This window comes from Aotus nancymaae, unplaced genomic scaffold (assembly GCF_030222135.1).
Source record: "Aotus nancymaae isolate 86718 unplaced genomic scaffold, 86718_ANA_hifiasm-v0.15.2.pri h1tg000017l, whole genome shotgun sequence".
Taxonomy (NCBI): Eukaryota; Metazoa; Chordata; class Mammalia; order Primates; family Aotidae; genus Aotus; species Aotus nancymaae.
The window spans coordinates 10,647,058-10,664,969 of NW_026988429.1; the positions used below are offsets into that span (position 1 = coordinate 10,647,058).

At 39.8% G+C, this 17,912-nt stretch overlaps 1 protein-coding gene across 17 annotated transcripts in view; it reads left to right on the forward strand.

Annotated features, from left to right (window-relative positions):
- DNAH6 (dynein axonemal heavy chain 6) overlaps window positions 1-17,912 on the forward strand; it is a 359,634-nt gene that overhangs the window by 103,033 nt on the left and 238,689 nt on the right. For 15 of the 17 annotated variants that reach the window (XR_010343231.1, XR_010343232.1, XR_010343233.1 and 12 more), the window contains 4 exons: window positions 3,326-3,477; window positions 6,112-6,264; window positions 10,658-10,909; window positions 15,443-15,571. Coding sequence is in view for 14 of the 17 variants with exons in the window: in XM_064377854.1 (XP_064233924.1) it covers window positions 3,326-3,477; window positions 6,112-6,264; window positions 10,658-10,909; window positions 15,443-15,571 (686 nt within the window). In the remaining 3 variants the exon portion in view is untranslated. The remainder of the gene's footprint in view (window positions 1-3,325; window positions 3,478-6,111; window positions 6,265-10,657; window positions 10,910-15,442; window positions 15,572-17,912) is intronic. The other 2 variants (XM_064377855.1, XM_064377857.1) reach the window with 2 other exon arrangements.

Below are 17,912 nucleotides of genomic sequence, written 5' to 3' on the forward strand. Positions count from 1 at the left end.
GGGAGTGGGACCTGCTGAGCCAGATCACTTGGCTCCCTGGTTTCCACCCCCTTTTTCTCAGGGGAATGAGTGGTTCTGTCTCGCTGGTGTTCCAGGCTCCACTAGGGTATGAGACTTAAAAAAAAAAAAAAAATACTGCTGCAGTACAATGGCCATCCAGTTGTGTGCTGGAAACCCAGGGCACTGGTGTTTTAGGCACCAGAGGGAATTTCCTGGTCTGTGGGTTATGAAGACTGTTGGAAAAGAGCAGTATCTTAGCCAGAGTGCTAGAGTGTCCAGAAAAGTTCCTGGTGGCTTCCCTTGGCTAGGAGAGGGAGTTCTCTGGCCTCTTGCACTTCCTGGGTGAGGCAACACCCCACCCTACTTCAGTTTGCCCTCCTTGGGCTACTCCCACTGTCTAACCAGTCCCAGTGAGATGAACCTGGTACCTCAGTTGGAAATGTGGAGATCACTCGCTTTCTGGATCACTATCCCTGAGAACTGCAGACCAAAGCTGTTCCTATTCGGCCATCTTGGCAGAAGTCTGAGTCTTCAAGATACCAAGTTGTTAGAGAGACCAAAATGGGGCCCCAATTTAGAAAACAAAATTTAGACAAGCCTACTTCCATTGTTCTTTGGCAGCACTATCACACAGAGACTTAGTGTATGCTGAACAGAAGCACACTGACAGGGACATAGGACGTGACACTTTCCGTGCTGAGGCATGGCATCACAGTGGCAACAGGGCATGGAGCCTGGCATTTGGCACAAAAAGGAGGCGTGATCAAAATAGCCCATTCTAATCCCTGAGCTTTTTACTCATATCCTGAGCCCAAGGCTTCCTAGCCTCCTGCTACCACAGTCCTCACATTGGATAACTGTGATCTCTCAGCAAGCTCCCATCAGGGCGAAGTCCCCTGACTCCCAAGTTGCTCTTCAGCTAGTTCTACCTTGACTTTCCAGTCGTGCCTTTGAAACCCAATGCTGAAACCAGATCTCCCAGTTCCAATACTTTGATGGCTGGGACTTTGGAGTACCTTGGCCTGGACTCCTAATTTCTGTGCTCCTCCTCTGTTTGGAACCTCCAATACATCTTAAATCACTAAGTTGCCAGAGGCTTATAGAAGTGGGCTTTGCCCTTAGATATCATCCTTACCTGGTATTTTATATCCTCAAATGACTACAACATTGCGTAGCACATATTGTAGATCCTTAATAAATGTCTAACTGAACTTTTAGCCAGATTGCTGCCTGTCCCACCTCCAAGAATGAGCAGCAGATAGGTTCTGGCGTCCTGACAATAAGCCACATCCCACCATCAAATTCCTATAAGTGCCGGTGTTTACTAGTAATTTATGCATTTAACTGAGCTCTTACAGCATAATAGATACTGTTCTAAGTAATATTTAGACATCTCATCCAATCTTCACAATTCTGAGCAGAGTATTAGTATTGCCATTTTATAAAAAGAAAACAGAGGCCAGGCATGGTGGCTCATGCCTGTAATCCCAGCACTTTGGGAGACCGAGGCAGGTGGATCACAAGGTCAGGAGATTGAAACCATCCTGGCCAATATGGTTAAACTCCATCTCTACTAAAAATATAAAACTTAGCCAGGTGTGGTGGCATGTGCCTGTAATCTTAGCTACTCAGGAGGCTGAGGTACGAGAATAGCTTGAACCTGGGAGGCAGAGGTGGCAATAAGCCAAGATCGTGCCACTGCACTCCAGCCTGGCAACAGAGCGAGACTCTGTCAAAGAAAGAAAGAAAGACAGAGAGAGAGAGAGAGAGAGAGAGAAAGAAAGGAAAGAAAGAAAAGAAAATAAAGAAAGAAAATAAAACAGATTTATAGAGATGAGGCAACTTCAAGATTAAACAGCTAGTGAGTAGTTTAGAATCCAATTTCTCTGACTTGAAAGCTTGTCTGCTTAATCGTTTTATGTACTGCCTCTCTTCAATTTCAAAGAGAAATAGTATTTCTCAACTATCGGCTTTAATCTTTTATTCCTTTAAGGCTATGTGGCCAGAGCCAACTCATTTGACCTCAATTGATCTCAGTTTTCTCTATGTATAAAATAAGAGTTTGGGACCAAATCAGTGGTTCCCAAAGTTGTCTTCATTGGCACTGTTCTGAAGGATAATTACATGATGTCATGAAATAAAGATGGTGCTCAAAAAAATTTGGAAAATACTAGGCAACACAGCATTATACAGGTATCCTTACCATAGGACCTCTCAGATTATTTAACATCTTAATTTATTCGGCTTTCAAAAATACACAAATCAAAACTTTCTGACGTAAGGGAGATAATTGTTGTTTCTGTTTTACATTATGAGGAAGCTGAAGCTCAGAAAGACTAAGCGACTTTCCTAAGGCCACACATGGGTTAGAGACCTGAGTTCAGGTCTTCTAATACTTTCTCTGGTGTGTTCTTTACACTGTATCAAACTACCCCTTATAATCAGGAGAGGAGGTGGCATGAATAAAGGTGGCATGAATAAAGACAAGAAACAGCACCCTTTTCTCTTTAGGGTGATGGAGGAAGATTATGGAAGGAAGAAAAAGGGTAGTCAGTAGGGAAATCAATTTGATCCAAATGGAGGAGGTAATTAGAAATAAAATTAGCTAAATTTTTAGAGGCCAGAGGGTACAGAATTTTGAAAGACAAGCAGAGAAGTTTAGAATTGTATATGCTTTAGATAGAGAGCTATTTTTGACTGATAGTATTATGGGAGTATATTCAAGGATAATCAGATTTCCATTGGTTCCAGGTGGATTGGATGAGGGAGAAAATGGAGGCAAGAAGATTATCAAAATGCAACAGCAGCATATGCAAATTGATGAAGGCTTTGACCATGATGTAGGGTGCAGGAATGACAGAGAGATGTGTTGGGAAGAGGAACCGAGATAACTTTAGCTATGTGTGATCTCTCATGTTTCAAATTTTGTTGTTGTTAATATTCTCAAAATGCTTTACTTTGAGATACCATGTGGGAGAGAACATTCAGATTAAGCCCAACTTGAAACCAACCTAACTCTGACATCTAGTCAATTCCAGACTAGATTCTCTAATGCACTTACAGGTTATTTTCTTCTGTCATCTCTTCATAGGAGCCAGAAAACATATTTATATTATAAAATATTAGTTTCTTTATCACCAGAATAAAATACTATAAAGCAGTCCAAATTAGCATTTTTAAATTATATGAGATACTCTAAGTACTGATAATAACATTATAAATATATGTGTAAGTTTATTACTGCAATGATTTTTAAAATATTTTGTAATGATCTTTTAAAATCCAATATGGTATATTTTATGCTTTATGTGATTTTTTTATGTAGATGTTAACTTTTTTAGTGGACAACTGGAAAAATATCACAAACAGCACAAGGATGCAGTAGCTCTCAGACCCACCAGAAATGTAGGATTGCTGCTCATTGACACTAAGCTGCTAAGAGAGAAGTTAATTCCATCACCTTTGCGATGCTTAGAGGTAACTATATACTGGAAAAATTTTTAATTATTTCTCTACAATTATTTTATCATTTTTATACTGCACAAAAACCTATTATTTATTTTCCAGTATTGTGTGTTTTGGTTAATCAAAATTAACCTAAGACTATTGGGCATCCTTAATTTCTAAGAAAAGTTCTATAGTCTTTTTGTCACAAGCATAATCAGCTTTTAGATGAGATAATGGAGGGGACTGCAGGCCTCACACTAGCCTCTTGCTCTTACGCATTTTTCCATTGTCAGAGCATTTCAAGACGTGTAGAGAGGATACTACAGTAACAATTCAATATCCCAGAGGGAGTGATGGTTGATTCTAGACCACCAAGATCAAGTTTAGGAAATCATTTTCTGAGCTGGAATTGTCCCTAAAGGTCTGGTTATGTTTTGGCAAACTCTAGAGCTAGGCAAATTTCTGTAATAAGTTGCAGAACAAATACAATCATTTCCTTTGGAGCCAGAATATATTTGTATCTTCCCAAATGCCCACAAAGAGACAATGATATAAAACGGATTGGAAAACTACAGCCCACAGAATCAACCCAACCTGCCTCTTGTTTTGTATGCATGCAGTTTTATTGGAACACATCCATGACAATGTTCTACATATCATCTATGGCTGCTTTCTTCCTAGAAGGACAAAGTTGAGTAGTTGTGACAGAGACTGTATATGCTACAAATCTAAAATATTTACTATCTGGCTCTTACAGAAAACATTTTCTGGTCCCTGGTAGATGATGGAAGGTAAAGCACTATATAAAAGAGTACAGACCTGAGGCTAATAGGTTCTGTCATTAATTAATTGTATGGCGTTGGGCTTTCTTCTAGAGTTTTGCTTCTTCATCTGGTAAAAAAAAAAATGCATATATTTCTTTTATATATATATATAATTATGTATATAATTGGAGCAAATTTAATTCATTTTCAACAAACTACTGTATGATCAATAAATATTTGGGTATATTTACCGTGAGCCCAAGAAAACTGAACTCAAACTGGCTTAAGCAAACAGAAGAGTTATTGGCATATACATCTAAAAACTCCAGAGATTGGGTCGATATCAAGGAGGTATGATCTAGTGGTTCAGTGGTGTTACCAAGGAACCAATTCTTTCATTCTCTTTCCTGAGCCTCCTTATGTGTAGGCTTCATCCTAAGGCATTTGTGACATGATTGTCAAAAGCTCCACAAGCCAATTATTTCTCTATTTGTATATAGAGAGAAAGGAAAAGAGACGGGGGTTCTGAGTACACATGTCTCTCAGCTATAAATAAAAGTGCCGGGCCGCTATCTGATTGAATCAACTAAAGTCAGAAGTTCACCCTTGATATGGTGTAGCTTTGTGTCCCCACCCAAATCCCATCTTGAACTGTAATCCCCAGGTGTTAAGGGAGGAACCTGACAGGAATTGATTGGATTATGGGAGTAGTTTCCCAATGCTGTTGTCCTGATAGTGAGTGAATTCTAACAAGCTCTGATGGTTTTATAAATTGTGGTTTTTCCTGCACTCTCATATGCTTCTCATTCCTGCTGCCTTGTGTGCACAATACAGGGTTCTATGTGGTACTGTAAATGATTACCAAAGGTCACAGACATGCACAGTGATGAGATGGGGAGGCTAGCTAAAGAGGAGGCTGAGCGGGGAGGAGGGCACTCTTTGGTTGACATTCTATAAAGGGAGGAAGACTCTGTAAGAAAAGACAAGACAAGAGCAACAACTTCATACTGGCCAGGATCTGCACAAACACAGGGAGTGTGCAGCATACAGGCCTGGGCAGGCAGGCCCAGGGGTCAGGGTGGTCTGGGTCGCATGCAGGACAGACGCCCACCGCAGCCTGAGACTGCAGGGGTTGCCTAGTACAGTTCCACTGTGCTCAGTGTGTTGTTTCTCGTTAAGAGCATGTTGGTGACTATTTTGCTGCCCCAGGTACAAGAGTCAGCAGGAATGTGTGCTTTAAGCAGAGTCACAAGGGCCTGGGGCAGAACTCAGTCATTTCTCAAAGATATCCCTGCCTAGGATGATGATAGCTCTAATTGCCTTGCTTCCCCTTTACCTTCTGCCATGATTGTAAGTTTCCTGAGGCCTCCCCAGACATGCTGAACTGTGAGTCAGTTAAACCTCTTTCCTTTATAAATCACCCAGTCTCGGGCAGTGCTTTACAGCAGTGTGAAAATAGACTAATACAACCTTAATCTGATCACTTTGGCCAAAAAAGCCATGTTCTATTTGCCAAGTGATCAGTCAGACTCCATATTTGTTTCTGAAGGAGAGATTAATTTCCTCCAAACTGCATGGCTAGCATCCAGCATGAAAGGAGTGGGACTGATGCTGGAGGGGGCAGCACAATGTCCACTACATAGGACAAAGAAGCAGGAAGCTTACCTGCAAGATATTAGAAGGGAAAATTTTTGGTAAGCTGTGGAAATGATCTTCAAAACCTGGTCTTCCTGTTGGCTATTTAACTAGCAGTGATTTAATGAGAAAAGAAGTCTCTTTATATCCTCTGCTGCTTCCAGTATTTGCTGATTTTTACAGATGTCCAATTAGGATTTGGCTAAAATATATAATAAAATGAAAATATTCAACTATTTACAATTCACATTATTTTCTTTCTTAGGTACTAAATTTTATGCTTCCTCTTCAAAGTAAGAGAAAAGTAGATGCCATTATCTCTGAGGCACAAGATGCAGAGTATAAACTTGAATTTGTTCCAACTACTACCACGGAATATGTTCATAGCTTAATATTTCTTGATGAAATTCAGGAACGGGTGAGTTGATTATCTCATGTAACTTAATATTCTGGATCTCACAGTAGGAAGGAAGACATAGGACAAGAAAAAGTGAAGGACTAAAGGGCAAAAGACAGCTGATTTAGTGGCATACCTCAAAGTAAGTGAATGTTCTATATCACAGGAATAAAGCAGCCAACAGTTATCAGACTCTTACTACTAGCCAGGCATCATATTACATTTTCTACATGCATTACATTTTTAATTCTCACAAAAGCTTGAGAAGTGTGGATGATAATTTATTCTCATGCTGCAGATAAGGAAACAGAAACCAAAATAGGATGTGTTATCCAAGATCACAGATATGTATGTATGTGATAGAGTTAGAATTTAGATTTGAGTCTCTTTGACTGCATAGCCAATGTTCTCAACCATAGTTTATTGGAATTCTAATTTTTAGTAAATAGTAATAAGATTGTAATCTAGATATTAATCCTAATGGTAATCTGGGTGCATAGTCAGGAACCTTACTGTTAAGAATAAAAGAAACCCAGCAAAAACCTGCTTAAGTGAGAAGGTGGAGGTGAGGAAAAAAAGTAGATTTGGGGACTCAAGTGATGCAGATGGAGTCAGGTCTCTATTTCTCTTTCTTACACACACACACACACACCACATGCACACACTCACATACACATACACACAGAGATACACACACACACATACACATACACTCCTTTATCTCTCTTGCTTCTTTTTCTCTGGAAACTTGGTTTTCTCCTCTCAGGCTCTTCCCTGTGGGAAGCAATCTAGCATTTGGCTTCAATAGTCAGTTTTTCATGAACTTTCATTCATATTAGGTTGGAACTGAAAATATAGCTAAATTATTTTCTTAAATTTCTGAAAATTGAAGAAATGTTTCAAATAAAAAACATAAACTGAATAAATGTTATATATTATTAACCAAATTAATAATAAATGCTATTTCACATGACTACAAAGGTAACAGTGTTTCTCATTTCAAGAAATCATGCTTTCTCAAAAAGGCGGATAATTGTGGTTCTCCTCAGGTTTGCTTACTCATTGTCCCAGAAGTATAAAGATGCCAAGCAGTTATTATTGTTTGTATTCATTAAACCACTTCAAACAAATAACCCAAACCCGCTTGAGAAAGCTTAGGCCAAAATAGGGATCCCATTTAAGGATTCAGGGGTGCTTCATGGAACTCCCAATCAGGAACGTAACTAGGCTCAGGAACTGACCAGAACCAGGAATAGGACAGCTGTGGGAAGACCCGGTAGTCTTTCCTTCCATCTCTCCTCTCTGCATCTCTCTGAGAGTCTGCTCCACTTCTCTCCCTCTGCAGACAGCTGCTTCTGCTTCTTCTGACCACAGCAGCACACATAGCCACCAGCTGCTCCCAAGCTACAACTTGCAAGTCTAGCCAGTCAGCAAGAAAGAGATAATCTTTCTTTTTCAATATTGATTTTAAAGGTCTAGTAAATTTATTCAGAGCTCCTATTCTGTCCTATAAACTATGTCAAGAAGGTAGGGTCACATCATAATCAATGGCTGCTGAGGGTCAGCTGCGATTACCTTGTGGTTCCAGAACAGCAAGTCCATGCAGTATGCAGAAAACAGACTGTGTCCCATCTCCAGGAGGTTGTCTGTGTTTGCTGAGTGATGTGTTTGGAAAGCAGCTTCCTTGAGGGAGATGCTCTGCACACACAAAAACTTTTTCTGGAACTTCATTAATTCAGTCAGCAAGTTTAGTGAGCACCACTTAGCAGGTGCAAAAATTACAACAATGAATAAACCTTCTTTCAAGGAGCTGAGTCTTAAATGCAAGCAGATAATTCTGATACAATGAGCATAGGTATAAGATACTGTTTTAGCACTGGGAGGTTTGTAGTTAATGTTGCCTATGAGTTACAGAAGGCTGTGTGGAGAATGGGGTATTTAAGCTGTCATAAAATACATGAAACATTCAGGTGGGCATTCCAGGGAGAGGGAATGCCATGTGGAAAGACAGGAGGCAACGTGACATAAACAAGATTTAGTGATAGATGTGCTTTGGAGAAAGAATGTTTGATTGACATTTGATGAACTCTGTGTAACTAAAGCAGTGTTTTCAAGGATAGGAGAGAAGAAATTAATGATAAAGTCGTTAAGTAGAATTGAAAGGACTTAATGAACAACTGAATGAGGGATCAGTGAGAGGAGAATGAGGTGACTTTTAGGTATCATTCTTCAGCGAAAAGGTAGGTAGCAAATTCATACCAGTATAAGGAAGGTAGGCTACATAATTCATTGTCTGATCAGAACATTTTTCTGAGAGTCAAAGAGATGCTATTAATAATTATACTAGAACAATAAGTGTAAATCCAGGACATTCCAGAGAAACCTGGATATATATTTACCCAAAATAGAGGAAATACAGGAAGATGAACAGATCGTGATGTAGAGAAACTTAGTTCTTTTTTTTTTTTTTTTTTTTTTTTTTTTTTTTTTTTTTTAGACGGAGTTTCGCTCGTTACCCAGGCTGGAGCGCAATGGCGCGATCTCGGCTCACCGCAATCTCCGCCTCCTGGGTTCAGGCAATTCTCCTGCCTCAGCCTCCTGAGTAGCTGGGATTACAGGCACGCGCCACCGTGCCCAGCTAATTTTTTGTATTAGTAGAGACGGGGTTTCACCATGTTGACCAGGATGGTCTCGATCTCTTGACCTCGTGATCCACCCGCCTCGGCCTCCCAAAGTGCTGGGATTACAGGCTTGAGCCACCGCGCCCGGCCGAGAAACTTAGTTCTATAAGTAACTTGTTCAAGGTGTTAGAAACTTTGGTTGAAAGTCACAAAAACCCACATAAATAGCTTAGAAAATGGGAAGATTTATTCTAAATTTGCAGAAATATCTTTCAGAATCCTAAAGTATGGATAGAGCTAGGGCTTTTAAAGAAAATGCTTCTCTCCTTCTCTCATCTCTGCTCCTCTCTAGAACCTGGTTCTCAAAGGGGGACTCCAAATCAGCAGCAGCAGCATCACCTGAGGATGGGCTAGAAATGTACATTCTTGGGACCCACCCTAAGCGACTACAGTATTTTTATGACTTGCTAGACCTTCTGTATTTACTTGTATAACAAACCTGCACATGTACCCCTGAACTTAAAGTAAACTTGGGAGGGGCTCGGCAATCTGTTTTAACAAGCTTTCCAAGGTCATTGCAATGAAGGCTAAAGATTGAGAACTATTTCTCTAAAAGCCTCTCTGCAGTTATCTTCTCATGTTAATGACCTGTTCTGTCTCCATATGAAAGCAAATGGCCTCAGTCCTAACTATTCCTATGTTGGAGAGAAAGGCCAGACTGAGCTAAGTTCTTTAGATCACGGTTTGATGCTCCTTGGTTCAGCTTGTGGCCAGGAAGTTGGACCAAGTAGTGTGAACATGGCTGCTCCCTCTATAACCATATGACAGAGCTGGGGGTAAGGAGTTTTCCCAAAATTGTGGGATCCCTTGCCAGAAAATTAGGAAAGACAAACAATACTGTCCACTAAAAGTGAGAAACCAAAATGTAGATGTTTAGTAATCATTGGGCTGTAGTAAAATAATTTATTAAAGGATAGTGGGAATCTCACCTTAGATATGTGTTCTGAAACTGTGCAGCCAAGTCCACAGCGTGTCAATTCCTCAGGAACTGCTCTGAGATGATCACTGCCCATCACACATGCCTGGAAGCTCAGATACCTTAGCTGAACAACCTCACAGCACATGTTTTCTCAGAAAACTTTAAATATTAGCATTGTTTAATACAACTAAAGAACTAAACAGAAAGAAAGAGGAAACATTTATAAGAGCTCAGCTCTCAACAGTTTACCTCCTAACTTGATTACCTGTGTTGTAGCAATGACTATATTTCTCATCCAGCAGGCCTTAGCAAATTTGACTATAATATTAAAATACACTCCTCCTGTGCTGACTATTCACATTTGATGTTTCATATGGTTTGGCTGCATCCCCACCCCAATTTCACCTTGAATTGAAGTCCCATGTGTCAAGGATGGGGCCAGGTGGAGATAATTGAATCATGGGGATGGTTTCCTCCATACTGTTCTTGTGGTAGTAAGTCTCATGAGATCTAATGGTTTTATAAATGGGAGTTCCCCTGCACAAATTCTTTTGCCTGCCACCATATAAGACATGCCTTTGCTTCTCCCTTGCCTTCAGCCATGATTGTGAGGCCTCCCCAGCCATGTGGAACTGTGAGTCCATTAAACCTTTCTTTTATAAATTACCCATTCTTGGGTATGTCTTTATTTAGCAACAGGAGAACAGACTAATACAGTGTTAATATGGTACAGTGGCTGTCTCGTATTAGAACAAACTTTAAGAGTATAATAGGACTCTGCTACATTTAATGAGCAAACTATGTTTCCATTTAGATTGAAAGCCTTGAAGATGAAGGGAATACAGTGATTCAAATGTACAAGCTTATTGAACAATATCAGGTGCCCACACCTACTGAAGACTTTGCTGTTTTTGCAACTATGAAGCCATCCATTGTTGCTGTTCGGAATGCCATTGATAAAGCAGTGGGTGATAGAGAATCAAGCATTAAGCAATTTTGTGTACATTTGGGTAGTGATCTTGAAGAATTAAACAACAAAGTAAATGAAGTAAAACTGCAAGCACAGGTAAGCTAAATCAGGATTTTGTAAATAACAGCATGAAAAGTTTGACTATTACATTTGTTTATTAAAGTATAATCAACAAATAAAAATTACATATATTTACAGTGTATAATGTGATGCTTTGATACATGTATACATTGTGATATTGTTAAGCTAATTAATGTGTCTATCACCTCACATACATCATTTTTTGTGGTGAGAATAATTAAGACCAGTCTTCAAACCATTTAGAGAACACATTTAATGGATGTAGCTTTAGTTTTTGTAGTTTTGTTCTAACCAATTAACAATGTCTTTGAGCTGCTACTTAAAAATTAATGTTTCAAAATCTCTCTTTAAGTAGGAAATATATTTCAGACTATCACAAAGCATATGTATAATATTGAATTTAGTCAATTAAATTCTAGTCCTACTTGTATTTATTATTTTACAGAGTGTTTTAATGACTTGCTAGCACATATTACAGCTATTGTCACATTTTTAAGTTCGCTTAATACTTAAGTGATTAAATAATTTATACAACAAACCCCCATGACACAAATTTACTTGTATAACAAACCTGCACATATACCCCTGAACTTAAAGTAAAAGCTAAATACAAAATAAAAATAAACTTTGCAAGCATATTAGAAAATTCACCTTTAGAAAGAGACAGAGTATAAAACTGGTAACTGGTAGTGAAGAATATTTGGTTAACTTGTACCACTTTTACTATAGAAAAGATATATGGTACATTGACTCAAAAGAATACAGTACAGACTATTAAAGATTACAGTATACCTTTACATCTATTAATGTGGAAATGTAAAACAGCTCACATTGTGTGCTTCCTATTTGTCAAGCAGTGTTCTAAGGACTTCACATTGTTTTTACTTTTGTACTGAAGTACTTTTGTATTTTATTAGAGACAAAAGTGTACCTAACTTATTACTGTACAATTCAATGAATTATCTAAAAGTAAACATATCTATGTATCCACTACTCATGTCAATAACTAAAGCATTATGATACCCTAGTGTTCCCTCCTAATTGTTAATCCTTTTGTTTTGGGATCTTTGGGGTATGATTTTTCTGGCCAGAAACCTCTGTGGCTGGTGGCGCCTTTGCTCAAGTTCTTGTCCTGCATCTAGAAAGAATGAAGTATGCAGACAAGTGGAGGGTGAGCAAGATTAAGAGGAGCTTTATTCAGTGCTAGAACAGCTCAGAGGAGATTGGCAGTGGGTAGCTCCTCTCTGTGGGCAAGTTATCCCATTGAGTGTTCAGTTCTCAGCAGAGAAGAGGCTCTGGAGTGGGTGGCTCCTCTCTGCAGGCAGGTTGTCCCATCGTCTCTGCAGCTCTCAGCAGAGAGGAGGCATGGATAGGGTAGCTCCTCTCTGCAGCTGATTTTCCCAATGTATGCCCAACTCCTAGCAGAGAGGAGGACCTAGAGTGGGTTGCTCCTCTCTGAAACTGGTAGCCCCGACATCTCTACAGGTCTCTGAAACTCTCAGCAGAGAGGGTAACTCCCCTCTGCAGCTGGTTGTCCCATTGTCTGCTCAGCTCTGGCTGAGCCCAGGGCTTTTATGTACCTCAGGGAGAGGAAGTATGCACTGATTGTCCCATGGGGGATCACGGGCAGGCTGGAAAAGGCATCACAAGTTCCCACACTGGTCTGTGGGACTGGCAGCCTGGGCCCTAGCTTTCAGGCTAGGAAGGGCCTGAAGGTGGAGCCTCACTGGGGACCCACCTCCTTCCACTCAGGAATCTGTCTACCTCCTGCTGCGGTTCATGGCATCCAGGCTGGGCCCTGACTTTGCTCCAGAATTGGAGAAGATCAGTGAAGTGCCTGTTCCCACTGCCTGGCCTCTCTCCCTTCCAAGATCAGAGTGGGGAGAGACCAGGCAGCAGTAGCAGACACAGCCAAGCCTGTGAGGGCAGGAGGGCCTTCTCATACCCTCAAAAGCACAGGGCTGACTGAGTCTGCAGTGGCAGTTTGGGTGGCTACAGCTCCCACCCCGACTTGGAAGGGTTGAGGCTCCCACTTGTCCCTAGCTCCCACTGACTCCATGTAGCATGTAGCCCTGTCCATGCCTCCCTGCTGCAGCAGGTGTGATAGCAGTGGCAGGCCATCTGGAGTGGAAATACTATACATTTCCAGTTTTTGAACTTCTATTATTTAAAACCATATAGTGTGCCCTTTATTTTTTTATGTTCCTAAGATTCATCCATGTTTCTATTTGTGGATGTAGTTTATTCATGTTTGTTGCTGTATAGTATTTTATTGTATTTACAATTATTCGCTTCATGGGTGACAGAAATTGGGATTATTACCATTTTGGTCAATGATGAGTAATAGTCCTAGAAACTTCTTATGTATGTTTTCATGTTTTAACTTACTTAGTTATCAAAATACTTTAGGATTTTATTATTCACATTTTACAGAAAAGGAAACTAAGGCACAGGGTTAAGTAACTTCCCAAGGGTTACACAGACATTAAATGGAGGAATCTGGATTCAAGCTTAAGTAGTCTACTTTCAATGGTTAATAGTCTGCTATTAACTGCATACCATATACTGTATTCTACACACCGCATACTGTTAATATGAATATCTATGTATAGATAGTTAGAGAAAGCACAAGTGCTAGCAAATGCTTGATGTGTAATCATGCTTTTTTTTAAATTTCTATAAAAACTTTTATTTTGGGTTCAGGGATACATGTGCAGTTTTATTATATAGGTAAACTCATATCTCAGAGGTTTGCTGTATAGGTTATTGTGTCACCCAGGTACCAGGTCTAGTACCCAATAGATATTTTTTTCTGATCTTCTCCCTCCTCCCACTCTTCACCCTCAGGTAGGTCCCAGTGTCTGCTGTTTCTGTTTGTGTCCATGTGTTCTCATCATTTAGCTTTCACTTACAAGTGAGAACATGAGATACTTGGTTTTCTGTTCCTGCATTAGTTTGCTATGAATAATGGCCTCCAGCTCCATCTATATTCCTGCAAAGGACATAATCTTGTTCTTTTTTTATGGCTTCATAGTGTTCCATGGTGTATATGTACCACATTTTCTTTATCCAGTCTTATATTCATGATCATTTAGGTTGATTCCATGTCTTTGCTATTGTTGATAGTGCTGTAATTAATATGTGCATGCAAATCATGCATTTTAAATAGCATGATGCACATACACAAAAATGAAAGCATGGGCTCATTCTAACTAGTGCTTCTTCTATAGAAGGTTTGAAATTAATTCTCTTGGGCAAAGAACTGTAAATTCATTATTTCCATAAATGACACCATCTTGCTGTCAAGACCCCCATTCCTGCTGTTGTGGGGAATTAGGGAGAAAACCTAAATGTGGCAACTGATGATAACTCAATTTATTTCAGTTTGAAACATCTGTTCCATTCTACCCGGGTCTCTTTTGGATAGATTTTAATTCAACTGAAAATTTAACTTTCTATTGGGCATTTTTTCACCTATGCCACCATCCCCTCCTACCTATTGCCCCATAAGGGAAGCTTGCATTTTTTCATGGTGCATAGATGGGAGGGACAGGTCATTTGTTCATTATGCTATCTTCTGGACCATAGCAGCTTCCAGTGCAGTTCGGCTGGGCTGCACCTGCTTGTCCCAGGTTGCTGTTAATAACTAAGGGTCTTTCCTGGTTCTTCAGGCACCATGTAGCCCCTATGCTGCAATCCATCATAGCCTACAGTCGCAAGTAATCTGTAGCTTTCTCATCCTGGCCTCAGACATCTTCTGGTCCACTAGTTCTCTCAGCAGTCCCCACTATCAGAATCAAGACACATGAAAACTTCAGGATTCCCTGCATATCATACCAAGTCACAAGACACCAGAATGCCAATATAAGCTCCTTCGTCCTGGACACATCCCTTGACTTTTTCTAATCTAGAGCATGTTGCCAGTTTGAATGCACAGCCATGCGGACTAAGACATGGAATAACTAGCCTCCGTGAGCTGTAATGGTTCTCAGATTCCTTCCATTTTCTCAGATTATCCCAAACCTAATTACATGCTTCTGCTTTGTTCTTGAACTATTCCATTCCCATTCACTGGGGTTTAAATCCTAACAGGTCAGCCGTAAAACATATGTCTTTCTATTTATATTTTTCATTTTCTCTCTTCTATCACCTTAGAATACAAAGGCCTTTCAATTCCTTTATTGTACAATGGAAATTTACCTTATATCATATCCCCTTCCTTCTCTTCCCTGTTGCATTCACCTCTCCTTATCTGAAGTCACACTGGTTGAAGAAGTGTAGGAAATGAAAATAGATAAGGAGAATATATTAGATAATGTTTTAAAACAATTTTATCTCCATGGCACTTTTATACAAATCTGTACTTTTTATAATGTATATGCATTGCTTTAAAATTCAGGAAAGCAACAATTTTAAATATCATTTCTAAAAATCAAAAAGAAAAGAGAATTAAATGACTCTCTTAAAAATGTTTATTAATTCATTTAATTTAATTGGTCTTTATCAAAAAGCAGGAATGACTAACCAAAACCTGTCTTAAATTTACAGGATCCACAGATTTTAGATATCTCTGCTGACCAAGACAAAATAAGGCTCATATTGAATAATCTGCAGTCTGTTCTGGCTGACCTTCAAAAACGTGCATTTCAATATAAGTCCTATCAGAAGAATTTTAAGGTAATGACAGTTTTACACTATCTGTCTTAGAAATGTGTGCATAGAAATGGCATATATACACAAGGACTTCAATAACGTAACTGTAAACATTCAATGTTTGAACAACTATGTGCTAGTCAGTGTGCTACAAATACTCTCAGATATAAAATATGATATGTTACCTGCATTTGAAGTGTTTAAAGACTAGTACACATGAGATACCAAATATTTTTCTTATTAAAAGTAATTGTGAATTACACAAAACTTTCAGACAAGGAACTGTACTTTCTATGTTAAAATGTAGGTGGATTTTTTAATGTGGTCAATTAAAACCACACTATCCTTTCTTAAGTAATATTCAGGCTTCTTTTACATTCATATGTATTTTATGATTCCATTAATATCACCTCATTAAACCTGGTTTTATGTGCCAATTTGAGAAACATGACATCCCCAGCTAAGCCAGGGACAAATGGGTGTAAAAGGGTATATTTGAGGACCAGGAGCAGTGGCTTATGCCTATAATCCCAGCACTTTGAGAGATCGAAGCAGTTGGTCACTTAAGCCCAGGAGTTGGAAACCAGCCTGGCCAACATAGTGAAACCCCATCTCTACTAAAAATATAAAAATTAGCCAGGCATGGTGGCACACACCTGTAGTCCCAGCTACTTGGGGGGATAAAGTGGGAAGATCACTTGATCCCAGGAAGTGGAGGTTGCTGTGAGCTAAGATCGCACCACTGCACTCCAGCCTGGGTGACAGAGTGAGACCCTGTCTCCGAAAAAAAAAAAAAAAAGGTTTATTTGAAAGACTAAAAGAGGTATTTCAAAAAACATGAAGAGAAAGGGGCAACAGATGCAGGTGTTTTGAATAGCTTTTAGAGAGATCAACAAGAAAAGAGAATAGAAAAGAAAATATTCTGTGTCAAAACTAGGGGCTCCCTAGCAAAAGGAAGATGCCATTGGTCTCCCCAAAAGTCTTGGAGGAACATGCTTGAACCCCATAGGGGAATGCACCTGTCTCTTCCAGAGCCCCAGATGGATGACCAGAAAGTGATCTGGCATGCTCTCTACTCAGGGTCCAGGGATTGGTAGAGAAATCTGAAAATAATGAACTTGATACCAGGCAATAAGGCTGGTGATACTTGAGGCAGAACAGCATCAAAGTTGTTATTCCCAGACAAGACAGGAAGGTATGTAGTAAGGAACAAGATATGGAGGAAATACTACTTGATAAAAAGCTACAACTCATCCAGGTGCGGTGGCTCACACCTGTAATCTCAGCACTTTGGGAGGCCGAGGGGGGCAAATCACGAGGTCAGGAGTTTGAGACCAGCCTGGCCGATATGGTGAAACCCCATCTCTACTAAAAATACAAAAAATTAGCTGGGCATGATGGCAGGTGCCTGTAATTCCACCTACTCAAGGGGGGCTGAGGCAGGAGAATCGGAGAATCGCTTGTACCTGACAGGCAGAGGTTGCAGTGAGCTGAGATTGCATCACTGCACTCCAGCCCAAGTGACAGTGTAAGACTCTATCTCCAAAAAAAAAAAAAAATGCTACAACACACATGTGAGCACTCCTTGAGTCAGAAAGAATAACATTGGTCCTGTTACCAAGATGGCAGAGTATGAAGCCCCCGCCCTTCCTTTTTCCCTTGGACGTACTGACTCAACGACCCTTGAACCAATTTCTTTTGTGAGAAATATAAAGACAAGTTGAAAGTCTCTTGCACCATGGGTAAGTATATAAGCAGTTTATTGAAGCCAGTAGAATAATTTCTAACACCCTTTCACTATAATTCCTGCCTCCAACACAGTGCTACACAATTAGGAGGAAGTTCTTAGCTTCTTCCTGGGGAGGGAGAGAAAGACAAACTGGATGGAATATATGGCATGCTGACATTTTAGGGGTCTGCCTGAGAGATTGGTTTCTCTCTTTCCTGAATTTGGTTATGGACAGGAAAGGACCCCAGGTTGGAAGCCACTGAGAACAAAAGCAATAGTTCGGACCAGTTTGTACTCACTAGCCATTAACACCCCTACCCCGACCCCTGACTAAGTACAGAGTAAACAAGCAAGAACTCCCAAATCTCAGCTTCTACCTGGACAAGGAAAGATTTGAAGTGGCTGTCCAATGTTGTACATTATCAGGGGACTGCTCAAGGGACAAACTTCTGTATCACCTGTCTTGGAGTAGTGACAGGATCCAGCATTTTCTAGATGTCTTATATGTAGAAAACCCTAAGATTCTAGGGGGAAAAAAATTAAAACTAATAAATAAACTCAGCAAAGTTGTAGAATACAAAATCAACCTACATAAATTAGTTGCATTTCTATATATTAACAACAAACAATCCAAAA